General features: G+C 49.2%; 1 protein-coding gene across 1 annotated transcript in view; it reads right to left on the bottom strand.

Annotated features, from left to right (window-relative positions):
- Positions 1-26055, bottom strand: part of si:rp71-17i16.5 (phosphatidylinositol 4,5-bisphosphate 3-kinase catalytic subunit gamma isoform) — a 26507-nt gene extending 452 nt beyond the window's left edge. The window contains exons 1-13 of the mRNA XM_056423467.1: positions 25940-26055; positions 13632-14877; positions 10672-11888; positions 9469-10108; positions 8693-8758; positions 5694-5919; positions 3935-4029; positions 3614-3757; positions 3448-3538; positions 2797-2927; positions 1137-1248; positions 898-1055; positions 1-364 (exon numbers count right to left, since the gene is read on the bottom strand). The exon at positions 1-364 is cut by the window's left edge and continues 452 nt beyond it. Of these exons, the coding sequence (XP_056279442.1) occupies positions 107-364; positions 898-1055; positions 1137-1248; positions 2797-2927; positions 3448-3538; positions 3614-3757; positions 3935-4029; positions 5694-5919; positions 8693-8758; positions 9469-10108; positions 10672-11888; positions 13632-13850 (3357 nt within the window). The 5' untranslated portion in view covers positions 13851-14877; positions 25940-26055 and the 3' untranslated portion in view covers positions 1-106. The remainder of the gene's footprint in view (positions 365-897; positions 1056-1136; positions 1249-2796; positions 2928-3447; positions 3539-3613; positions 3758-3934; positions 4030-5693; positions 5920-8692; positions 8759-9468; positions 10109-10671; positions 11889-13631; positions 14878-25939) is intronic.
- Positions 26056-26272: the final 217 nt, after the last annotated feature.

The raw sequence follows: 26272 nt of genomic DNA, 5'->3' as shown, positions 1-26272 counted from the left end.
TATAGGTGTGACCTTGAAGAGCATCTTTTGTGCTCAGAGTCGATCAAAACAAACTGAAACAGCCAAAACAACGTCGCATATCGGCATTAATACCCGACCTCAGCGTCTACTTGGCGCCGGCCACCATGTGGACCCACCAGTTGGCCTGCACCTTCCAGCCCTGCTCCTCACACCTCAGGATCTGCTGGAGGAAGTGCTCCTTGGCCTCGGCCTCGCTCTGCTCCTCCTGCAGCGCCTCCCGCAGGTAGAGGATGTCCTCTGCGGCGCTCAGCTCCGGGATGCCGGTCAGCAGCATGAGGGAGAAGAGGGTGACCAGCAGGCGGGAGTGGCAGCGCAGGGACAGGTAGGCCTGGATGCAGGTGTCCTGGTACAGGTGATAACATGTGATTTAGTGTCATGTGGGGTGTCTTTATAGTACATAAATGTGATTTAGCGTCTTGTGGGGTGTCTTTCTAGTGAGACAATGTGATTTATTGTCATGTGGGGTGTCTTTATAGAATATAAAATGTTATTTAGTGTCATGTGGGGTGTCTTTATAGGACATAAATGTGATTTAGCGTCTTGTGGGGTGTCTTTATAGTGAGACAATGTGATTTATTGTCATGTGGGGTGTCTTTATAGAATATAAAATGTTATTTAGTGTCATGTGGGGTGTCTTTAAAGAATATCAAATGTGATTTAGTGTCATGTCGTGTGTCTTTATAGTATATAAAATGTGGTGCAGCGCCCTCTCGTGTTTCCCTCCAGTAAATAGTGTTTTGCTGCCCTCTCTGGTTGAAAGATGTAACTACAGGCAGCATCCTTAGTGATAGCAGCTTCACCGGGAAGTGAAAGCATCAGTATAATTACACACACACACACACACACACACCACCACCACCACCACACACTCCTCACCTTGAACTTCTGGAAGTAGAGGCTGTTGCGCCCCTTGCTGCGGCCCATGACGTGCACGAAGTCGGGCGTGAGGACGAACGGCACGCGCTCCCTGCTCACGCCGAGGAAGGACTTCCTGTTGCCCAGGATGTGGCCGAAGTCGATGTGGAACAGGTTCCCTGAGGGGAGACGACGCACGACGAGGGTTTACAGTTCAGTGAGCGGCTGACGGAGGCGTGGCGGCGTGGAGGTGAACGCACCTTGGTCTGTGATCATGATGTTGTCGTTGTGCCGGTCGCCGATGCCGAGCACGTACGTGGCCACGCAGTAGCCGGCGCACGACTGCACGAAGCGCTCCACGGTCCGGTAATGCTGAGAGGGACGAGACCACAGAGCCTCATGGTCATGTGTTCAAACCAGAGGAGAGCCTCCACCCTCCATGGGAGTCTGGACGAGAAGATGGGTCACCAAGGTCATGGAGCAGCTCCTCTTGATGAGGCTACTCCTCCCTCCTGCAGCTCCTCTTGATGAGGCTACTCCTCCCTCCTGCAGCTCCTCTTGATGAGGCTACTCCTCCCTCCTCCAGCTCCTCTTGATGAGGCTACTCCTCCCTCCTCCAGCTCCTCTTGATGAGGCTACTCCTCCCTCCTGCAGCTCCTCTTGATGAGGCTACTCCTCCCTCCTGCAGCTCCTCTTGATGAGGCTACTCCTCCCTCCTCCAGCTCCTCTTGATGAGGCTACTCCTCCCTCCTCCAGCTCCTCTTGATGAGGCTACTCCTCCCTCCTCCAGCTCCTCTTGATGAGGCTACTCCTCCCTCCTCCAGCTCCTCTTGATGAGGCTACTCCACCCTCCTCCAGCTCCTCTTGATGAGGCTACTCCTCCCTCCTCCAGCTCCTCTTGATGAGGCTACTCCTCCCTCCTCCAGCTCCTCTTGATGAGGCTACTCCTCCCTCCTCCAGCTCCTCTTGATGAGGCTACTCCTCCCTCCTCCAGCTCCTCTTGATAAAGCTACTCCTTCCTCCTCCAGCTCCTCTTGATGAGGCTACTCCTCCCTCCTCCAGCTCCTCTTGATGAAGCTACTCCTCCCTCCTCCAGCTCCTCTTGATGAGGCTACTCCTCCCTCCTCCAGCTCCTCTTGATGAAGCTACTCCTCCAACTCCTCTTGATGAGGCTACTCCTTCCTCCTCCAGCTCCTCTTGATGAGGCTACTCCTCCCTCCTCCAGCTCCTCTTGATGAGGCTACTCCTTCCTCCTCCAGCTCCTCTTGATGAGGCTACTCCTCCCTCCTCCAGCTCCTCTTGATGAAGCTACTCCTCCCTCCTCCAGCTCCTCTTGATGAGGCTACTCCTCCAGCTCCTCTTGATGAGGCTACTCCTCCCTCCTCCAGCTCCTCTTGATGAGGCTACTCCACCCTCCTCCAGCTCCTCTTGATGAGGCTACTCCTCCCTCCCCCAGCTCCTCTTGATGAGGCTACTCCTCCCTCCTCCAGCTGCTCTTGATGAGGCTACTCCTCCAGCTCCTCTTGATGAGGCTACTCCTCCCTCCTCCAGCTCTTCTTGATGAAGCTACTCCTCCCTCCTCCAGCTCCTCTTGATGAGGCTACTCCTCCCTCCTCCAGCTCCTCTTGATGAGGCTACTCCTCCAGCTCCTCTTGATGAGGCTACTCCTCCCTCCTCAAGCTCCTCTTGATGAGGCTACTCCTCCCTCCTCCAGCTCCTCTTGATGAGGCTACTCCTCCCTCCTCAAGCTCCTCTTGATGAGGCTACTCCTCCCTCCTCCAGCTCCTCTTGATGAGGCTACTCCTCCAGCTCCTCTTGATGAGGCTACTCCTCCCTCCTCCAGCTCCTCTTGATGAGGCTACTCCTCCCTCCTCCAGCTCCTCTTGATGAGGCTACTCCTCCCTCCTCCAGCTCACTCACTATTTCCTGCAGAGGACATTTGGACCGGAGCCACTCAAACAGAGCGTCGTTCTTGAAGGCGGCCGACGTTCCTCCCTGGCTCCACTGGACGGTGGCGATGGTCACGGCGTTCCTCACGATCTCGATCATCCCTGTGGGCGAGGAACTGGGTTTAGTGGTTTAGTTGGTGTCGCTTTACACAGGACGTATTTATCAGACATGGTTCTTCAAGGCACCATATCTGGTTCCACAAAGAACCTTTCAAACCAGGGTTCTCTAAAGAACCATTTCCTGAAAGAGTTCTTCAAAGAACTAATAAAGGGGCCTCAAATGAAACAAAATGGTTCTTCAGCAGGTGATGGTTCTTCGTAGAACCACAAAGCCTTTTAAAGAACCATTTAAGAACCATTATTTTCCGTGTGTAACCACAGAGTCAAGGGTTCGATTCCGGCCTTTTGGACCTTCCGAAAACAACATTTATTGGAAACCTATAAAAACGGAAATGCGCTGTAATTTTCGCCTGGAGAAAACTCTGTAATATAGTCGTGAAGTAGGGAACGTGAAGTAGGGAACGTGAAGTAGGGAAGGTGAAGTAGGGAACGTGGAGACGACGCTCCAGGTTATTCTAAGTGGAGTTTAACTAAAGAAGCCTCTCATAACAGTGAGACTGACCTATGTTGTGTCCTGTGGAGATGCAGCCGTACGGAACCAGGTTCAGGTCCAGAGACTTCTCCTGCCAGATGGACTCCATCACCACCAGCGTCTGGACGGGAGGACTCAGGACAGTCAGGTGGACCCACAGTACTTCCCCGTCAGATGACTCATGAGGACATCACACCTGAATGATCAGCATGTCCTGCCTCAGGTCGTCTCCCTCTTTGAAGATGATGCCCACGGGCGTGGCCGAGGTGGGAGACGGCATGGGGGAGAACTCCAGCCACAGAGGCTTCTTCTTGGAGGCCATCACTTTGCATTTGTCCAGCTGGACGACACAAAGAGAACGTAATGAGCGGGACGGTTCACAGGGAGGTCCATGCTAACAGGTTCAGATGTGATCACTTTGAATGTGTTTAAAAGTGTTCATCCCTCTGACATCCTTCTGAGCCCGTGAGCCCTCACTCAGAATCTGCATCACGCCAACGGGCAGCAGGAGGCTCACCAGGATCCATCCGGCCTTGATCCGGGGGTCAAAGGGCAGCAGGAATTCATTGGGTAGATTACTGTTCCTAAGAAGCTCCTGAAGCTTCAGGGGAGCTGAAGACACACAGAGACACAGGTATACAGGTATGTTGTATGATGTCATATGACCAGATGAACAACAGATGTCATGTGACCAGATGAACAATAGATGTCATGTGACCAGATGAACAATAGATGTCATGTGACTAGATGAACAATAGATGTCATGTGACCAGATGAACAATAGATGTCATGTGACCAGGTGAACAATAGATGTCATGTGACCAGATGAACAATAGATGTCATGTGACCAGAAGAACACTAGATGTCATGTGACCAGATGAACAATAGATGTCATGTGACCAGATGAACAATAGATGTCATGTGACCAGGTGAACAATAGATGTCATGTGACCAGATGAACAACAGATGTCATGTGACCAGAAGAACACTAGATGTCATGTGACCAGATGAACAATAGATGTCATGTGACCAGAAGAACAATAGATGTCATGTGACCAGAAGAACAATAGATGTCATGTGACCAGATGAACAATAGATGTCATGTGACCAGGTGAACAATAGATGTCATGTGACCAGATGAACAATAGATGTCATGTGACCAGGTGAACAATAGATATCATGTGACCAGGTGAACACTAGATGTCATGTGACCAGATGAACAATAGATGTCATGTGACCAGATGAACAATAGATGTCATGTGACTAGATGAACAACAGATGTCATGTAACCAGAAGAACAATAGATGTCATGTGACCAGATGAACAATAGATGTCATGTGACCTGATGAACAATAGATGTCATGTGACCAGATGAACACTAGATGTCATGTGACCAGATGAACAATAGATGTCATGTGACCAGGTGAACAATAGATGTCATGTTACCAGATGAACAATAGATGTCATGTGACCAGATGAACAATAGATGTCATGTGACCAGATGAACAATAGATGTCATGTGACCAGATGAACAATAGATGTCATGTGACCAGATGAACAATAGATGTCATGTGACCAGATGAACAATAGATGTCATGTGACCAGGTGAACAATAGATGTCATGTGACCAGATGAACAATAGATGTCATGTGACCAGGTGAACAATAGATGTCATGTGACCAGATGAACAATAGATGTCATGTGACCAGATGAACAATAGATGTCATGTGACCAGGTGAACAATAGATGTCATGTGACCAGATGAACAATAGATGTCATGTGACCAGATGAACAATAGATGTCATGTGACCAGATGAACAATAGATGTCATGTGACCAGATGAACAATAGATGTCATGTGACCAGATGAACAATAGATGTCATGTGACCAGATGAACAATAGATGTCATGTGACCAGATGAACAATAGATGTCATGTGACCAGATGAACAATAGATGTCATGTGACCAGATGAACAATAGATGTCATGTGACCAGGTGAACAATAGATGTCATGTGACCTGATGAACAATAGATGTCATGTGACCAGATGAACAATAGATGTCATGTGACCAGATGAACAATAGATGTCATGTGACCTGATGAACAATAGATGTCATGTGACCAGGTGAACAATAGATGTCATGTGACCTGATGAACAATAGATGTCATGTGACCAGATGAACAATAGATGTCATGTGACCAGGTGAACAATAGATGTCATGTGACCTGATGAACAATAGATGTCATGTGACCAGATGAACAGCATGTCGTCTCACCTGTGGGGTGGGGGGGGGGGTCTCGGGGGGTCGGTGTCTTCGTTTGATCGTCAGACGGCACAGCGCAGACGCTCGCCGCCGCACCTGCCTGGCGGAGCCGGGTCGCGGCGCGGGCCGCGCCGCGCAGGCACGCGCGCACAGGATCACCGCGCGCGCCCCGGAAGTACAGGCAGCCCGACACCTCACTGCGCACGTACCAGAAGAAGAAGTGGCCGATGCGCTTGCTCTGTGGAGGAGGGAGGAGACGGTGGAGGAGGTGAGGAGGTGATGGAGGATAAGGTGGAGGAGGTGAGGGAGGAGACAGTGGTGGAGGAGGAGATGATGGAGGAGGTGAGGGAGGAGACAGTGGTGGAGGAGGAGATGATGGAGGAGGTGAGGGAGGAGGTGAGTGAGGAGACAGTGGAGGAGGTGATGGAGGAGACAGTGGAGGAGGTGATGGAGGAGACAGTGGAGGAGGTGAGGAGGTGAGGGAGGAGGAGACAGTGGAGGAGGTGAGGGAGGAGATGATGGAGGAGGTGAGAGAGGAGACAGTTTATTGAATTAAACTTCTGATATTCCTCTCTAGTAATCCACGTGTAATAGGTGTTGTGTTCAGGTGTAATGTGTGTTGTGTTCAGGTGTAATGTGTGTTGTGTTCAGGTGTAATGTGTGTTGTGTTCAGGTGTAATGTGTGTTGTGTTCAGGTGTAATGTGTGTTGTGTTCAGGTGTAATGGGTGTTGTGTTCAGGTGTACTGGGTGCTGTGTTCAGGTGTAATGTGTGTTGTGTTCAGGTGTAATGTGTGTTGTGTTCAGGTGTACTGGGTGTTGTGTTCAGGTGTAATGGGTGTTGTGTTCAGGTGTAATGTGTGTTGTGTTCAGGTGTAATGGGTGTTGTGTTCAGGTGTAATGTGTGTTGTGTTCAGGTGTAATGTGTGTTGTGTTCAGGTGTAATGGGTGTTGTGTTCAGGTGTAATGGGTGTTGTGTTCAGGTGTAATGTTGTGTTCAGGTGTAATGGTGTTGTGTTCAGGTGTAATGTGTGTTGTGTTCAGGTGTAATGGGTGTTGTGTTCAGGTGTACTGGGTGTTGTGTTCAGGTGTAATGGGTGTTGTGTTCAGGTGTAATGTGTGTTGTGTTCAGGTGTAATGGGTGTTGTGTTCAGGTGTAATGTGTTGTGTTCAGGTGTAATGTGTTGTGTTCAGGTGTAATGGTGTTGTGTTCAGGTGTAATGTGTGTTGTGTTCAGGTGTAATGTGTTGTGTTCAGGTGTAATGGTGTTGTGTTCAGGTGTAATGTGTGTTGTGTTCAGGTGTAATGGTGTTGTGTTCAGGTGTTCAGGTGTAATGTGTTGTGTTCAGGTGTAATGGGTGTTGTGTTCAGGTGTACTGGGTGTTGTGTTCAGGTGTAATGGGTGTTGTGTTCAGGTGTAATGTGTTGTGTTCAGGTGTAATGGGTGTTGTGTTCAGGTGTAATGTGTGTTGTGTTCAGGTGTAATGTGTTGTGTTCAGGTGTACTGGGTGTTGTGTTCAGGTGTAATGTGTTGTGTTCAGGTGTAATGGTGTTGTGTTCAGGTGTAATGTGTTGTGTTCAGGTGTAATGGTGTTGTGTTCAGGTGTAATGTGGGCTGTGTTCAGGTGTATGTGTTGTGTTCAGGTGTAATGTGTGTTGTGTTCAGGTGTACTGGTGTTGTGTTCAGGTGTAATGTGTTGTGTTCAGGTGTAATGTGTGTTGTGTTCAGGTGTAATGTGTTGTGTTCAGGTGTAATGTGTTGTGTTCAGGTGTAATGTGTTGTGTTCAGGTGTAATGTGTTGTGTTCAGGTGTACTGTGTTGTGTTCAGGTGTAATGTGTGTTGTGTTCAGGTGTAATGTGTGTTCAGGTGTAATGTGTTGTGTTCAGGTGTAATGGGTGTTGTGTTCAGGTGTACTGGGTGTTGTGTTCAGGTGTAATGGGTGTTGTGTTCAGGTGTAATGTGTGTTGTGTTCAGGTGTAATGTGTTGTGTTCAGTGTACTGTGTTGTGTTCAGGTGTAATGTGTGTTGTGTTCAGGTGTAATGTGTTGTGTTCAGGTGTACTGGGTGTTGTGTTCAGGTGTAATGTGTGTTGTGTTCAGGTGTAATGTGTGTTGTGTTCAGGTGTAATGGGTGTTGTGTTCAGGTGTACTGGGTGCTGTGTTCAGGTGTACTGGGTGTTGTGTTCAGGTGTAATGTGTGTTGTGTTCAGGTGTAATGTGTGTTGTGTTCAGGTGTACTGGGTGCTGTGTTCAGGTGTAATGTGTTGTGTTCAGGTGTAATGGGTGTTGTGTTCAGGTGTAATGTGTGTTGTGTTCAGGTGTAATGGGTGTTGTGTTCAGGTGTAATGTGTGTTGTGTTCAGGTGTAATGTGTGTTGTGTTCAGGTGTAATGGGTGTTGTGTTCAGGTGTAATGTGTGTTGTGTTCAGGTGTAATGTGTGTTGTGTTCAGGTGTACTGGGTGCTGTGTTCAGGTGTACTGGGTGCTGTGTTCAGGTGTAATGTGTGTTGTGTTCAGGTGTAATGTGTGTTGTGTTCAGGTGTAATGTGTGTTGTGTTCAGGTGTAATGGGTGTTGTGTTCAGGTGTAATGTGTGTTGTGTTCAGGTGTAATGTGTGTTGTGTTCAGGTGTACTGGGTGCTGTGTTCAGGTGTACTGGGTGCTGTGTTCAGGTGTAATAGGTGCTGTGTTCAGGTGTAATGTGTGTTGTGTTCAGGTGTAATGGGTGTTGTGTTCAGGTGTAATGGGTGTTGTGTTCAGGTGTAATAGGTGCTGTGTTCAGGTGTAATGTGTGTTGTGTTCAGGTGTAATGTGTGTTGTGTTCAGGTGTAATGTGTGCTGTGTTCTGGGTGCTGTGTTCAGGTGTAATAGGTGCTGTGTTCAGGTGTAATGTGTGTTGTGTTCAGGTGTAATGTGTGTTGTGTTCAGGTGTAATGTGTGTTGTGTTCAGGTGTAATGTGTGTTGTGTTCTGGGTGCTGTGTTCAGGTGTAATAGGTGCTGTGTTGATGCTCACCCTCAGAGCCCGTTGGATGAGGAAGCGAGCGAGGCAGCTGTCGTGGTACGGCTCCACTTTGAGGGTCTGGAGGGAGAAGGTACAGTCAGGTGTCTACGGGAACGTCATATAATGATTCACAACAAATGAATAAACTTCCTTCTTTTATTTGTATTGGAATGGAAATGCCATCAGTCTCAGTGAAGGAGCCATGATGTTCACATCTGAGGTTCTCTAAACATCAGGGTTCTCTAAAGAACCATTTCCTTAAAGAGTTCTTCAAATAACCTATAAAGGTGCCTCATAGAGCCATCAAAACATGGTTAATTAAGGCACCATTTATGGTTCCACCAAAACCTTTCAAACCAGGGTTCTTTAAAGACCCTTGAATACTTATTCAAAGAACCTATAAAGGTTTCTCAAAGAACCTTAAAAAAGATTCTTTAAGGCACGATTTCGGGTTCAACAGAGAACCTTTCAAACCATGGTTCTTTAAAGAACTATTTACTTAAAGAGTTCTTCAAAGAACCTATAAAGGTGTCTCAAAAAATCGTAAGTTTTTTCTTCTTTTTCAGGCACCATTTCTGGTTCCAACACAACTTTTAAAGCCAGGGTTCTCTAAAGAACCATTTCCAAAATGGTTCTTCCGTAGGTAATGGTTCTTCGTAAAACCACAAAGCCTTTTAAAGAACCATTCAAGAACCTTTATTGTTCTGTGTGTCGGTGCTTCCAATAGAAAAGTGTGTTCAAGTCTTTCCACACACACACTTGTCGTATCTCTACCGACACACACACACCTGCACCAGCTGCAGCAGGTACATCAGTATATCGTCGTTGGACAGGCTCTCCAACCTCTGGACCGCGAGTCTCCGGACCGTCCCGTCGGCAAAGTCCATGCTGAGCAGCTCCAGGGCCACCGTCACGTCCAGCTCTGCAGGATCCCAGTTGCCCAGCAGCCAATGGACATCCTCCACCACTCTGCGGTTCATCCAATCCACGCTGCGCAGGTATTGGGCGAGATTTGAGGCGTAGCGGACGCTTTCCTCCCGGAACCTCCTGAGGCACGGCGTGCTGCCATTGGCGTCTAGCGACGGGGACCTGAGGGTGACGGGGTCCGCCACCGAGTGGCGTCGAAATTGCTGAGAGGAAGAATCTGCGCCGGGTGAGTTGCAAGAGGGCGAGGTCGGGGAGGCTGCCTGAGATTTGGTCAAAGTGAGGCTGGAAAAAGGACTGCCGGAGCACTCGGAGGTGCTGGAGCCGTTGGGCAGGACCACGGGGAAGCTGTAGCGGTCCAGGAGGACGCTGATCGCCATGGAGTCCGCTACGTCCGGGTTGGTGGCCGAGGACAGCTTGTCTGCCTGGTAGGCGATGGCCTCTTTCTCCACGTCGGGGTAGGGCCACATGTGCATGGTGTAGGGGCCCTGGCTGAGCACAGACCTGCAGGGGCAAACAGGGGGACCATTAGAAAAGATATTAAAGGGAAGTAGTCAGCTGAGGTGGTTCTGGCATCTAATTCGGACGCTTCCTGGACGCCTCACACAGAAACATGCAGGTGCCATCTATAACCGAAAATGGTTCTTCAGAGTGATGCCATAGAAGAACTATTTCCGGTTCCACGAAGAACCTTTCAAACCAGGGTTCTTTAAAGAACCATGTCCTTAAAGAGTAACTTCAAAGAACCTATAAAGGTGTCTCAAAGAACCTTCAAAACATGGTTCTTTAAGGCCCCATTAATGGTTCCATAAAGAACCTTTCAAACCAGGGTTCTTTAAAGAACCATGTCCTTAAAGAGTAACTTCAAAGAACCTATAAAGGTATCTAATAGAACCTTTTAAACCAGGGTTTTTAAAGATTACATTTTTTAAGCATAATTTCCATAAAATACAGTAGGAAATTTGACCAAGTCGCCTTTAAATCTTCGATGCAGATACCTTTGATGTTAGCGTGTTTTCCTTTTCTGAAATCTAACACTGAAGTTGTAATTGATGTTAAGACCTGACCTGTGGTCGATGAGGAGGAGATTGACAAAGTAGAGCACCTTCCCCTTCCCCTTCCGCAGCTCCGGGGCTTTTTTGACTGAAGGCATTGACGACTTTGAGTCTTTGGCTCCTGAAGGTTTGGGGTCTTTGGTTCCTGGGGGGGCGTCACCACCACTGGCATTGATAGTGAAAGCCAGCTTAGCTCCACGTGGCAGATCCCTGAGGAGAATATCGAATTCCAGCCACTCGTTCCACAGCACTTCGTCCGCAAAGGCCTTGGGATGCGAGGACACCGAGGAGAGCACCTTGTTGCCGTAGAGGATGGAGGCTTTGACGTAAACGCTCTGAGGGCATTTGCTCGGGAGGTACGGGATGTCGAAGCCGAGCAGTTTCACCCGGAGCCTCCGGTTGCAGTCCCACAAGGAGATCATGAAGATGTCGTCCAGGTCCTTCCCTTCCAGGCGGAGGTCGTCGTGGGAGCTGAACTGCCCACCGGAGGCGTCCACCAGAGGCCAGTCCACGAACGTGACGGTCTCGTCCGCGAGCTGCGACACGGGCACCACGGACAGGTGGAGCTCTTGGTTGGTCTTCAGGCACTGTCGAACCCAGAGGAAGTCGCTCAGGTGGTGGTCTCCGGATAAGAACTCCTCCCTCCCGCAAACCTTCAGCACCAGGCGGTCCGCGGCGTCGTACTCGAGCCCCTCGTCCGCCGCCACCCTCCTGAAGAACGTGAGCAGAACACTCGGCGTCGCGCTGAAGTCCACCTGGATGCTGAAGCTGATCTTGCTCATGTAGTGGAAGGTGACGGGCAGCTTGCGGTTCAGCTGGTTCTGGAGGTCGGTTGGAACGGGGGCGCTCGTTACCCACGGCTCCGTGGCGTACAGCTCGGCGTCCCGATCCCTCAGCTCCCGTCTCCTCGGAGAGGACAGCTTCCTGCGGGTGAACGTGAGCTCGCCGAGTCGGTCCGCCGCCTCTCGCTCCAGGTCGTGTCCGATCAGGTACTCCAGGCTCCGCTGCTGCTTCTTCTTGTCCTCCGGATCGACCGCCGTCGGCGGTTTGACCGCGATGTGCGCCGACAGGTGGCCGGCGGCGTCGCGTGACCACGGGATGTCCAACGTCCTGATGACCTGGCAGTCGTCGTAGGCCTCGTACCACTCGTCCCCGCTGGCGTAGAGGAGACTGTACTTCTCCGGGTCCAATACCGCGAGTGGGTCTGGGTGGCAATTTTGTTCTTGGGCCTGAAGGCAGAGAGAGGAAGACTTTGGGGAAAGACTTGATGGGTGCAGTTTATATCTATATAACCTTTTAACCAAACGTGTGGAGCCACAGCAGCAGCTCTGTGAGGTTGAGTGTTCTTAACTTTCTCCACTCAGCTTGTTAAGGGAAGTCTGTAGTTGGCACCGCTGTGTAAATCCAAAACTCATGCTGACCTCATAACAGACTAAAAAGATGAAGGATCGCCAGAGTTATATCAACACATCTATAACCCTCAGTAAGTATGTAAGTAAGTAAGTGAGTATGTAATTAAGTAAGTAAGTAATTAAGTAAGTAATTAAGTATGTAAGTAATTAATTAAGTAAGTAAGTATGTAAGGAAGTATGTAAGTAAGTAAGTGAGTATGTAATTAAGTAAGTAAGTATGTAAGTAAGTAAGTAATTAAGGAAGTAAGGAAGTATGTAAGTAATTAATTAAGTAAATATGTAAGTAAGTAATTAAGAAAGTATTTATGTCAGGAAGTATGTAATTAAGTAAGGATGTAAGTAAGTGTATAAGGAAGTAATTAAGTAAGTAAGTATGAAAGGAAGTATTTATGTAAGGAAGTATGTAAGGAAGTAAATAAGGAAGTAATTAAGGAAATAAGTAAGTATGTAAGTAAGTATGTAATTAGTAGGTAACTAAGAGTAAGTAAGTACGTAATTATTAAGTAAGTAAATAAGTAAGTATGTAAGGTTTATTTATTTTGCACTTCTCACAGAAAAAGTGTCACATAGTTCTGTTCAGTAATCAATTAAAATAATTACAGTAATCAATAACAGGGTCCAAAACATGTCAACAGTTAAAGGAGAAAATAACAATACTCTGTAAAAGATGATGCAGTGAAAGAAACAAACAGAGAAGATAAAAACAGGCCATAGAATATTTAAACCCTTGAATGTGAACCTCATGGTGGCGCGAGAGAAGAAGTCAGCACGTCTTACTGAGAACATGGATCTGGACTCCCATGATGCATTGCTGTTGCCAACGGTTAGCTAACCACATCTACAGTAAACATTCTGCATCCCATTTGGAGCCAATATCAATATCAATATCATGACTGCAGAACGAGTACGTCTACTTCTTGATTCTTCAAGGACGTATACTCACACACTTAAGTTATGTTTTGCATGCAGTACTTTTACCTGCAATGTGGTATTAGTACTTAGAGTAATTAAAGGATCTAAATCAGGGGTGTCAAACTAATGTTCACCGTGGGCCAAATCAGCATCATGGCCGCCCTCTTAAAGGGCCGGTAACACTTTATAAACTCCTCGAACATGTTGTTAAATAACTCTCTTTGCATTTGACTATTGTTTATTTGAGTGTACAAATATTGTACATAAGAAAATGTCTCTAATATTACAACATAAATCCATTTAATTTGAAACCTTCAAAATAAAAGCACAGGAAATTTTTCTTCAATTTCATTAAGAAAAAGGGGATCACATGTCTGTAAAGCCGTCAAGGGCCACATAAAATGATGCGGTGGGCTAGATTTGGCCCGCGGGCCTTGTGTTTGACACCTGTGATCTAAATACTTCCTCCACTGCTTGTTGAGAGATGTTAGGACCTTCCTGCTCTCCTTTCCTAACCCTCAGCCACCACCTCTAGCACACTGAGAGGTCAATGTGGTGCATACTTTGGAAAAAGTGCATAAAACACTCAAAGAGTGCCAGATAATCTGTGTATTAATAACAACACACCATCCAATTGTTTTTTTGTACCTGCATGCAGATGCGCAGCCGCAGCTGGTAGACGCTGCACTGCGCCGGGAGGATGACCGTCACCACGCCGACGTCGTGCTCCTCGTCGCCGGACGCTTTCCCGCGCTCGAACTCGCAGATGAACTTCAGGTTGTTCTCGGAGCCGCACTGAGACGGCAGCCCGGACAGGGAGTCCATGGCCCGAGGGGCCAGAGGGGCCAGGAGCAGAGAGAGGTCCATGGGGACCGAGGAGGAGAGGAAACCACCAACACCAGGCGTCAGCAACTCTGAATTTAACTGATTATCGGCTCCATCGCTGCAGTGCGGTTGTTTTAATATGATATAAATATTATAAGGCGCTGCAGATGAAAGCTCCCGAGACTTCTTACCGACACAGGTGGAGTCCGTCTGTACCTGTTGACTGTGAGAGACTGTGTTCCCTTTTCTTTTGGATTGACTTCCTCATTCCTTTACAGCTCAAACAAACAACAGGCCAACACAGCTGCTGCTGCACAGTGGGCTGATTCCCTTGTTCCCTTTCTGCACTTGAATGCATCACCAATTGTAGTTACACTTCACTGTTGTCACACTGTTCCTTCCACTTAGAAAAAAGAAACAATAAACAAATCGAAGTGTTCCTCTTTGCTTGTGTCATGTCCCCAGAGACTCGGGGACGGGAGGACGCAGTCAGCTGTCGACGTCTTGCAGGAATGCACCGAACCGGTTTGGGTGGTTGGACTTGCTGGAAGTGGAGAACGGATGCACCTTCAATTCAAACTGAAAGTTGAATAAATGATGTATTTCTGGGTCTCTCTGACGCTTTCAGGTGGTGCTTATGTCAACTCGTTGCTGAGAGGCCTCTGAAGCCAACAGAAAGCTCTTAAACTGTTAACGATGATGAGTGGCAGCACTATCCTTATGACGGGAATTGAAAAACAATTAGCAGACGACAAAGAGGCGTGTTGCGCAATAATCTATAACAAAGGATTAAAAGTGAAAGGAATATAATATTTTAAGATACACGTTCAGCCTATTGATTTACAACCTGCCTCTGGGATACGACCAGAAACCAACACATGACTGAGTGGCCAGAGGGAAGTGCAGCGCGGCGTCGTGGCGTTCGGTTTCTCATGTGAAAGCACGACGAGGAGAGGAAGTGCTGCAGTTCTCCTTCGATTCATCGGCTGTGACGTCACACACAGGAAGCCTGGCTGCAGCGGGAGATCCCCCAGAGGGCCGAGCGGCGCACGCTGGCTACATGCCAGGCCTTTTGCATTAGAAGAGGAACAATCATTTTTCTGCATTCACATCTGTAAACATGTGTTTTTGCAATTTGAATAATGAATACGGCTCGACACGGAAAACTATAAAAAAGAGGCACAGAGCCTCGTCAACAGTTAACATGGACTCAAAACAACATGGCTGTTGGTGTACGGAGGAGCTGGAAGGGCAGCGAGAGGAGGGAGAGGAGAGAGAGGAGAGAGGAGGGAGAGGAGAGAGAGGAGGAGAGAGAGGAGAGGAGGAGAGAGAGGAGGAGAGGAGAGGAGAGAGGAGGAGAGGAGAGAGGAGAGGAGGAGAGGAGAGAGAGGAGAGAGGAGGGAGAGGAGAGAGAGGAGGGAGAGGAGAGAGAGGAGGGAGAGGAGAGAGAGGAGAGAGAGGAGGGAGAGGAGGGAGAGGAGAGAGAGGAGAGAGAGGAGAGAGAGAGGAGGAGAGGAGAGAGGAGGAGAGAGGAGGAGAGGAGAGAGGAGGAGAGAGGAGAGGGGGAGAGAGGAGGGGAGGAGAGGAGAGAGAGGAGAGGAGAGGAGGAGAGAGAGAGAGAGGGAGAGGAGAGAGGAGGAGAGGAGAGGAGAGGAGGAGAAGAGGGAGGAGAGAGAGGAGGAGAGAGGAGAGAGAGGAGAGGAGAGGAGGAGAGGAGGAGAGAGGAGGAGAGAGGAGAGAGGAGAGAGAGGAGAGGAGAGGAGGGAGGAGAGGAGGGAGAGGAGAGAGAGAGGAGGAGAGGAGGGAGAGGAGAGAGAGGATGGAGAGGAGGGAGAGGAGAGGAGAGAGGAGGGAGAGGAGAGAGAGGAGGGAGAGGAGAGAGGAGGGAGAGGAGAGAGGAGGGAGAGAGAGAGAGAGAGAGGAGAGGAGAGAGGAGGAGAGGGAGAGGAGAGGAGGAGGGAGAGAGAGGAGAGGAGAGGGAGGAGAGAGGGAGAGAGAGAGAGAGGAGAGGAGGGAGAGGAGGGAGAGGAGAGAGAGGGAGAGAGAGAGAGCGAGAGGGAGAGAGAGGAGGAGGGAGAGGAGGAGATGCAGAGAGGAGGAGGGAGAGGAGGAGATGCAGAGAGGAGGGAGAGGAGGAGATGCAGAGAGGAGGAGGAGGAGAGGAGACAGAGGAGAGGAGGGGAGGAGGAGAGAGGAGAGGGGAGAGGAGAGGAGGAGGAGAGGAGGGGAGGAGGAGAGAGGAGAGAGGAGGGGAGAGAGAGGAGGGAGGAGGAGGGAGAGGAGGAGACGCAGAGAGGAGGAGGGAGAGGAGGAGACGCAGGGAGAGGAGGAGAGGGATCAGGATGGAGGGATCAGGATGGAGGGAGGAGGAGGAGGGAGGAGGAGGAGGGAGAAGAGGAGGATCATGAGGAGGGATCAAAAGGAGGGATCAAGATGGAGGGAGAGAGAGGAGAGGAGAGGATGGAGGGATCAAGATGGAGGGATCAGGATGGAGGGATCAGGATGGAGGGATCAAGATGGAGGGATCAGGATGGAGGGATCAGGATGGAGGGATCAAGATGGAGGGATCAGGATGGAGGGATCAGGATGGAGGGATCAGGATGGAGGGAGGAGTGATGGAGGGAGGAGTGACGGAGGGATCAAGATGGAGGGATCATGACGGAGGGATCAAGATGGAGGGATCAAGATGGAGGGATCAAGATGGAAGGATCAGGATGGAGGGATCAAGATGGAGGGATCAGGATGGAGGGATCAGGATGGAGGGATCAGGATGGAGGGATCAGGATGGAGGGATCAAGATGGAGGGATCAAGATGGAGGGATCAAGATGGAGGGAGGAGTGACGGAGGGATCAAGATGGAGGGATCATGACGGAGGGATCAAGATGGAGGGATCAAGATGGAGGGATCAGGATGGAGGGATCAAGATGGAGGGATCAAGATGGAGGGATCAGGATGGAGGGATCAAGATGGAGGGATCAGGATGGAGGGATCAAGATGGAGGGATCAGGATGGAGGGATCAGGATGGAGGGATCAGGATGGAAGGATCAGGATGGAGGGATCAAGATGGAGGGATCAGGATGGAAGGATCAGGATGGAGGGATCAAGATGGAGGGATCAGGATGGAAGGATCAAGATGGAGGGATCAGGATGGAAGGATCAGGATGGAGGGATCAAGATGGAGGGATCAGGATGGAGGGATCAGGATGGAGGGATCAAGATGGAGGGATCAGGATGGAGGGATCAGGACGGAGGGATCAGGATGGAAGGATCAGGATGGAGGGATCAAGATGGAGGGATCAGGATGGAAGGATCAGGATGGAGGGATCAAGATGGAGGGATCAGGATGGAGGGATCAGGATGGAGGGATCAGGATGGAAGGATCAGGATGGAGGGATCAAGATGGAGGGATCAAGATGGAGAGATCAGGATGGAGGGATCAAGATGGAGGGATCAGGATGGAGGGATCAGGATGGAGGGATCAGGATGGAAGGATCAGGATGGAGGGATCAAGATGGAGGGATCAGGATGGAAGGATCAGGATGGAGGGATCAAGATGGAGGGATCAGGATGGAAGGATCAAGATGGAGGGATCAGGATGGAAGGATCAGGATGGAGGGATCAAGATGGAGGGATGTTGTGCACCGACAGATATGCTAGAGAGGTTCAGGTCATTTATGTTCGCTTTCTCTCATTCCAGGCTTCCTGATTGTTTTCACCTGTCATCACACCTGTCTCCTATGCTCATCAGTGTCAGCCCCGCCCCTGATTGGTCCCACCTGTGTCTTGTTACCATGTGCTTAAATTCCCCTGTCTCCCAGTGTTCCTTGTCAGTGCGTCTGGTCTTTGCCATGATCAGGTCGGGTTATGTTGTGCTCTTGAAAAGTTTTTGATCCTCACCACGTGAGCGCTTTCATTTTGTTCACTGCAGAACCGAAAATAAAGTACTTAGAAATACTTTATCTCTGTCTCCGGTCGTGCAATTGGGTCCTACTTCCTAAGTGTCTGAGCTTGTAACAGAACGAACTGACCACATTATGGACCCAGCCGACCCAAGAACGCTTCACGCCGCGCTGTCGGTACAGGGCGTGACGATTTTTCATCACGAGGAAAAACTGGACAAAGTCAGCCGGGAAATACAAGAGCTGAGAGGACGCCAGGCCGGGGTTCAGGAAGAATTATCTACACAGATGCAACAACTGGTTGCCCAAATGAATAATTTTTCACTCATCAACAGACTGCTCCTCCGGTGACGTCATCCACAGCTGAGAATTTGCCTGTCAATACTCCAGCTGACGACCCAGGTCAGGCTGTTTCCTCCCCGTTACGGCTGGCTCTTCCGGAGAGATTTTCCGGAGACTCTTCGAATTGCAGAGCCTTTCTGGTACAGTGTGATCTGCATTTTCAACACAACCCAGCAGCCTTTTATCTGAGCATGGTAAAGTGGCTTATTGTGTCTCATTTAACGGGAAGAGCTGCAGCCTGGGCTACTGCAGAATGGTCTAGAGACACCGAACTATGTTACTCATTGGCCGATTTCATAGAGACTATGAGGCGCATTTTTGACCACTCATCGCCTGCTACGGAGGCCAGCAGAAGACTGTTTCAAATACGTCAGCTCAACCGCCAGGTGGTTGATTATGCCATCGAGTTTCGTACAGCAGCAGCGGACAGCGGATGGAATGTTCCGGCTTCGTGACGCCTTCATGACAGGACTTTCGAACCGATAAAGGACCAGCTGGCTCCACTGGAGACACCCCGATCTGGAATCCTCATCGCTGTGGCCATCCGGATCGATAACCGCCTTCGAAAGAGAGAGGAGCGCCGACGCAACCGAGATGTTATTCCCAGCTTCCAGAATTCGCCTCGGGGGGTCGCGCCGCCAGCGGAGGATTTCCAGCTCATGTTACCGGACCATCAGAGGACTACACTTCAATGACTCCGTGAACCCATGCAGCTTGGAAGAACCAGGCTTTCTGGAGGAGAGGCAGCGCCGTCACGGAGGGTTGCTGTTTCTACTGCGCCAGCCGGGTCATCAACTCGCTCATGCCCGGAAAAGATCGTGCTCACCAGTCAAAAGGAGGGCGCTGGTGAGCAAGTTTCCGCAGACTTCCTCCTCGACCTGTTACTCAGGTAGACATTTGTATTAACAATCAGACCATTGACCAGGGTGTGTTAATAGACTCAGGGGCTGACGAAAGCCTTATAGACTGGGGCCTAGTCAAACAGCTAAAAATTAAACTGTCCCGCTTATCTCATCCTGTTAGTGCCAGTGCCTTAGACGGCCGCTTGTTGTTCACAGTTACCCATTGCACTGAGCCCATACGGATTACTATAAATAAGGACCATACCGAGAGCATGCAATTTCATATTTTTGAGTCGACTCAGCACCCGATTATTTTGGGGTTTCCTTGGCTGAAGATCCACAATCCTCACATAGACTGGCCTTCAGGGAAAGTTAAGGAATGGAGAGGATTGTAAGGGCAGGTGTAAACTTCTGCAACCTGTTAATGCACCAACAGACTCTAGTAGGATCATTATAGATCACCCTGACTATCCTGATCTACACAAGGTACCTTCCTGTTACCATGATTTAAAAGAAGCGCTTAACAAGCCTAAAGCCTGGTCGCTACCTCCTCACCGAGATTTTGACACTCCCATTGATCTCTTACCGAGCCCCATTCCCAAGGGGAGACTTTACTCGATTTCGAGACCTGAGAGAACAGCAATGGATGAATACATCTCCTCTTCACTCAAATCAGGGATTATCCGTCCTTCATCGCCTCCAGCCGGAGCGGATTCTTTTTTGTGGGAAAGAAAGACGGGTCTCTGAGACCTTGCATAGACTACAGTCCACTAAATGACATTACGGTGAAGAACCGCTATCCTCTGCCACTCATGTCATCTGCTTTTGAACTGCTTCAACGGCCAAGATATTCACCAAGTTGGATTTAAGAAATGCATATCACTTGGTTAGAATAAAACAAGGGATGAGTGGAAGACTGATTCAACACTCAGAATGGTCACTATGAGTACTTGGTAATGCCTTTTGACTGTGCAATGCACCGCTGTTTTTCAAGCTTTTGTGAATGAGGTTTTATGGAATTCTTGAATATTTCAGTGTTTGTGTATCTGGATGACATACTGATTTTCTCCCCAGACGCTAAATCTCATGTTAACCATGTCCGCCAAGTTTTGCAGAAACTACTGGATAATCAGCTATATGTCAAGGCAGAGAAGTGCGAGTTCCACACAGAAGAGGTGTCTTTCTTAGGATACATAGTCTCACCTAATCATATCCAAATGGATCCTGCGAAAGTCAGTGCAGTATCCCAGTGGCCCACACCAGACTCCAGGAAAAGGTTCAGCAGTTCCTAGGATTTGCTAACTTCTATAGGAAGTTTATTAGAATTTCAGTTCTGTTGCTGCTCCTCTGCATGTTCTGACTTCTCCTAAGGTTCCCTTCAAGTGGACCAGGGAGGCGGATCTTGCTTTCAAACTTCTCAGAGATAGATTCACATCAGCTCCCATACTCACCATTCCAGATCCCCAGCGCCAGTTTATGGTCGAGGTGGATGCTTCCAATGAGGGAATTGGAGGAGTACTGTCTCAACGTGCTGCAGAAGACAACAAGATGCATCCATGTGCTTACCTGTCGCGAAGTTGACAACGGCAGAGCGGAATTATGACGTGGCAACCAAGGAATTGTTAGCTGTAAAAGCTGCCTCGAGGAATGGAGACACTGGCTAGAGGGTGCAGAGCAACTGTTTTTAGTCTGGACAGATCACAAGAATCTAGAATATATAAGAAAGGCTAAGCGCCTCAACTCCCGCCAGGCCAGGTGGACACTTTTCTTTAGTAGATTCAACTTCACACTCTCTTTTCGTCCCGGTCTCAGAATCAAAACCCGATGCTTTGTCTCGCCTTTACGATCCCGAACCACTTGCGGTAGAGCCCAAGACCATCCTTCCACTTAACCGGTGATCGGAGCCTTTTCCTGGCAAGTGGAGTCAGACGTTAAAGAGGCAAATGTCATGAATCCAGCGCCTAGCGAGTGTCCCAACAATCTGCTGTTTGTTCCTGAGGCTCTTCACCCAAGGTCATCCACTGGGCTCACTCATCTGTGCTTTCGTGCCATCCGGGAGTAGCAAGAACAATGTTCAGGATTCAACAACGTTTCTGGTGGCCATCCATGAAGAAAAATGTGGCCGAGTATGTAGCGGCTTGTCCGTGTGTGCGTGTAATAAGGCCTCAGCTCAAGTTAAGATGGGCTTGCCCCAGCCGCTGCCGATTCCCCATCGCCCTTGGTCACACATTTCGATGGATTTTGTGACAGGATTTCCTCATCCAGAGGCAAGACTACGGTTCTAACAGTGGTTGATCGATTTTCAAAGATGGCTCACTTCATCCCATTGACCAAGCTTCCTCTGCCAAAGTCACCGCAGAGGTCATGATGAATCACGTATTCAGGATCCATGGATTCCTAATGACATTGTTTCCGACAGGGGTCCACAATTCATTTCCGCCTTCTGGAAAGAGTTTTGTCGACTCATAGGTGCCACCGCCAGCCTGTCATCAGGATATCACCTCAGTCAAATGGACAGTCGGAGCGCCTGAACCAAGAACTAGAGACTACGCCACGTTGTCTCGCCTCCCGAACCAGACCACCTGGAGTGACCACCTCACATGGGTCGAGGTTGCCCACAATACCCTTCCCACGGCGGCCACAGGTCTCTCTCCATTCCATTGTGTCAATGGTTTCCAGCCCACTTTTCCCTAACAACGAGGAAGAGGTGATGGTTCCATCGGCACATGCCATGATCAGACGTTGTCGCAGAGTTTGGGCTGGTGCTCGCCAGTCTCTTCTCCAAGTTCAGCTCGGATGAAGGCTGTTGCGGACGCTCATCGCAGGGTCGCTCCTCCTACAGTCCAGGCCAAAAGGTTTGGCCTCTACCAAAGACTTACCACTCCATGTCGCCTCAAAGAAACTGGCTCGAGATTTGTGGGTCCGCTTCCAGTGTCCAGAGTCATCAACCCGGCCGGCACGCTTGCAACTCCCCAGGACCTTGAGAGTGCACCCAACGCTTCACGTTAGTAGAATCAAGCCGGTGTGAGAGCACACTTGTTCCCGCCTCCAAGCCCCTCCACCGCCCCAGTTCTTGAAGGGGTGACGCTTACAAGGTCCGTAAGCTACTGGAGGTCCGTAATAGGGAGGGCAAGCAATTCCTGGTAGACTGGAAGGGTTACGGTCCTGAGGCTAGAAGCTGGATAGCTGCTTCATTTATCGAGACAAGACTCTTATCCACGACTTTTACAATCAGCCTGGGCCATCAGGAGTTGGCCCTAGAGGGGGGGGTACTGTTGTGCACCGACAGATATGCTAGAGAGGTTCAGGTCATTTATGTTCGCTTTCTCTCATTCCAGGCTTCCTGATTGTTTTCACCTGTCATCACACCTGTCTCCTATGCTCATCAGTGTCAGCCCCGCCCCTGATTGGTCCCACCTGTGTCTTGTTACCATGTGCTTAAATTGCCCTGTCTCCCAGTGTTCCTTGTCAGTCTGCCTGGTCTTTGCCATGATCAGGTCGGGTTATGTTGTGCTCTTGAAAGTTTTTGATCCTCACTACGTGAGCGCTTTCATTTTGTTCACTGCAGAACCGAAAAATAAAGTACTTACAAATACTTTATCTCTGTCTCCCGGGTCGTGCAATTGGGTCCTACTTCCTAAGTGTCTGAGCTCGTAACAAGGGATCAGGATGGAGGGATCAGGATGGAGGGATCAAGATGGAGGGATCAGGATGGAGGGATCAGGACGGAGGGATCAAGATGGAGGGATCAGGATGGAAGGATCAGGATGGAGGGATCAAGATGGAGGGATCAGGATGGAGGGATCAGGATGGAGGGATCAAGATGGAGGGATCAGGATGGAGGGAGGATCAAGATGGAGGGATCAGGATGGAGGATCAGGATGGAGGATCAAGATGGAGGGATCAGATGGAGGGATCAGGATGGAGGATCAAGATGGAGGGATCAGGATGGAGGATCAGGATGGAGGGAGGAGATGGAGGGATCAGGATGGAGGATGGAGGATCAAGATGGAGGGATCAGGATGGAGGGATCAAGATGGAGGATCAGGATGGAGGGATCAGGATGGAGGATCAGATGGAGGGATCAATGAGGATCAGGATGGAGGGATCAGGATGGAGGATCAGGATGGAGGATCAAGATGGAGGATCAGGATGGAGGATCAGGATGGAGGATCAAGATGGAGGATCAGGATGGAGGAGGATCAAGATGGAGGGATCAAGATGGAGGGATCAGGATGGAGGATCAGGATGGAGGATCAAGATGGAGGGATCAGGATGGAGGATCAGGATGGAGGGATCAGGATGGAGGATCAGGATGGAGGATCAGGATGGAGGATCAGGATGGAGGATCAGGATAGAGGAATCAGGATGGAGGGATCAGGACGGAGGGATCAGGATGGAGGGATCAAGATGGAGGGATCAGATGGAAGGATCAAGATGGAGGATGGAGGATCAGGATGGAGGGATCATGACGGAGGGATCAGGATGGAGGGATCAGGACGGAGGGATCAAGATGGAAGGATCAGGATGGAGGGATCAGGATGGAGGGATCAGATGGAGGATCAGGACGGAGGATCAGGATGGAGGATCAAGATGGAGGATCAGGATGGAGGATCAGGATGGAGGGATCAGGATGGAGGGAGGAGTGATGGAGGGAGGAGTGACGGAGGGATCAAGATGGAGGGATCATGACGGAGGGATCAAGATGGAGGGATCAAGATGGAGGGATCATGACGGAGGGATCAGGATGGAGGGATCAGGATGGAGGGATCAGGATGGAGGGATCATGACGGAGGGATCAAGATGGAGGGATCATGACGGAGGGATCAGGATGGAGGGATCAGGATGGAGGGATCAGGATGGAGGGAGGAGTGATGGAGGGAGGAGTGACGGCATCCCCCGAGCCTTTTATAGGGTGTGTTTGTCTACGTGGGTTCAGCTGCTCCCCCTGGGAATGTCCAGGAATAGAAGGAGGTGCAGAGGAGGAGGAGAAGGTGGAAAGAGGAGGAGAAGAAAGAAAGAGAAGAAGAAAAAGAAAGATAATGAAAGGAGGACAGGGATCTCCTCCCGGTCTTTATTCCCTCTCTGCAAAGCCAAGCCGCCTCAGGCCTCGACACGTTCTCTCTCTCCTCTGGAGAGGCGGACGCAGCGGCAGCTGGAGCCGTCAATCACAGGGGGCGGCGACCTAACGCCCCCCCCCACCCCACTGTAAGCCGGGGGGTTAAGATAGAAAGAGGAGACGGGGAGGATTAAAACGTGAAGAATAGTGGAGGGGTGATAAATAAAAGAAAGGAGGGGAATAAAAAGGGTGTAGAGTGTGAGAAGAGAGGGGGAGGAGGGAGGAAGTGAAGAGGAGAGTTTTGAGGTTGAAAGAAATGTCGTCAGGTTCCCAAACATGTCGATGTCTCTTAAATTAACTCTGTTATGTCACCGTCTCTTAACTTTGACTTTCTTTTTCCTTGTTCTGTGTTTTTGTGTGTGTTTCTATTGTTGCTGCCTGTCGGGTCAGAGGTCAACCTCGAAAAGAGATGTTTAATCTCAGTGGGATTCACCTCGTTAAATAAAGGTTTTTAAAATAAGATGATTAATGACACTATTTTAATTCAGATTCTTTAAAAGACAGAAACCCACATTTATATTATGGACGTTTAGGAGACACTGAGCTCCTCTCTCCTCTCCTCTCTCCTTATGGACGTTTAGGATACACTGAGCACCTCTCTCCTCTCTCCTTATGGACGTTTAGGATACACTGAGCACCTCTCTCCTCTCTCCTTATGGACGTTTAGGATACACTGAGCACCTCTCTCCTCTCTCCTTATGGATGTTTAGGATACACTGAGCTCCTCTCTCCTCTCTCCTTCTGGATATTTAGGATACACTGAGCTCCTCTCTCCTCTCTCCTTATGGACGTTTAGGATACACTGAGCTCTCCTCTCTCCTTATGGATGTTTAGGATACACTGAGCTCCTCTCTCCTCTCCTCTCTCCTTATGGACGTTTAGGATACACTGAGCACCTCTCTCCTCTCTCCTTATGGATATTTAGGATACACTGAGCACCTCTCTCCTCTCTCCTTATGGATATTTAGGATACACTGAGCACCTCTCTCCTCTCTCCTTCTGGATATTTAGGATACACTGAGCTCCTCTCTCCTCTCGGATACACTGAGCTCCTCTCTCTCCGGCCTGACGGCGACGCCACAGCTGCTCTGGTCTCTGAGCCATGAGACAGAGCGTTGGGCAGAAATAGATTTCCAGTGAAAGAATTGAGAACCTGGCGAGCCTCGCTGCTTAACATTCCGGCGTGGACCAGGTCCCTCGGCCGACCGGGGGAAGGAACCCTTGATATCAGAGGGCATCGCACCCACCAATAAAACTCCTCGTTCTTTTGTTCTATTTATAGCGTTTGTGTTGTGAGCCATGAAGGGGAAGTCGGGACTAAAGAATCCAGCCCATGAACTTTGGCTCAGACATTAGAAGAAGAAGAGTGAGAACCGAAGAGATCCATCAGAAGACCTGTTTTTATGTTCTCTGTTTTTCTATTTTACTGCATCATCTTTTACAGTGTATTCTACTTTTCTCTTTTAAATGTTGACATGTGTTGGACCCTGTTATTGACCATTTATTTTAATTGACTACTGAACTTTGTGACACTGTCTGTGATAAGTGCAACATAAATATACCTTATTTACTTACTTATCTACTTACTTATTTACTTACTTACTTAATTATTTATTTATTTATTTACTTAATTACTTATTTTCTAACTTACACACACACAGACACACAAACAAACAGTCACACCCAGACACACAGTCAAACACACACACACACACACACACAATTCATGTTGAACTGACAAACTATCCTTGTAATAGAAAACATAAATACTGAGTCTTGATGTGATGAGTTATTTATTCTTTATGGGTTTCTAAAGACTTTAAAAAGTGTGTGAACCTCCAGATGAACACGAGAGGCTTTAGTTTGTTTACTTGTTGACGGGCGAGAACCCAAAAGGTGACCGAGGTAAACACCTGCATGTGCTCACCTGAGTTATAGGAGTCAGGAGGTGAAGGGCAAGTCCACAGGGACCAAAAGATGAGATGACACAGAGGACGGGACCGAGAAGCTGCATGCTGGGAGGTGTTGATCTGTGTGTGTGTGTGTGTGTGTGTGTGTGTGTGTGTGTGTGTGTGAGTGAGTGTGCATGTGAACTCCAGCGCCCGCCTGCAGTGAGATGCTCCGCTGATCCTCTGCCAGAATAGCCTCCAGCTGCCCGATGTGTTGTCTTTCCTTTTTTTTTTCTTCCTCTGAATAAATGTCACTAAGCTTGTTTTCTAAATTTGGGGGATTGGGGGGAGTGCCAAACGAGGGGGGGGGG

Source organism: Pseudoliparis swirei, chromosome 9 (assembly GCF_029220125.1).
Source record: "Pseudoliparis swirei isolate HS2019 ecotype Mariana Trench chromosome 9, NWPU_hadal_v1, whole genome shotgun sequence".
NCBI lineage: Eukaryota > Metazoa > Chordata > Actinopteri > Perciformes > Liparidae > Pseudoliparis > Pseudoliparis swirei.
Note: the sequence above shows the minus strand (reverse complement) of the source record. Positions and strands in the feature narration are given on the sequence as shown.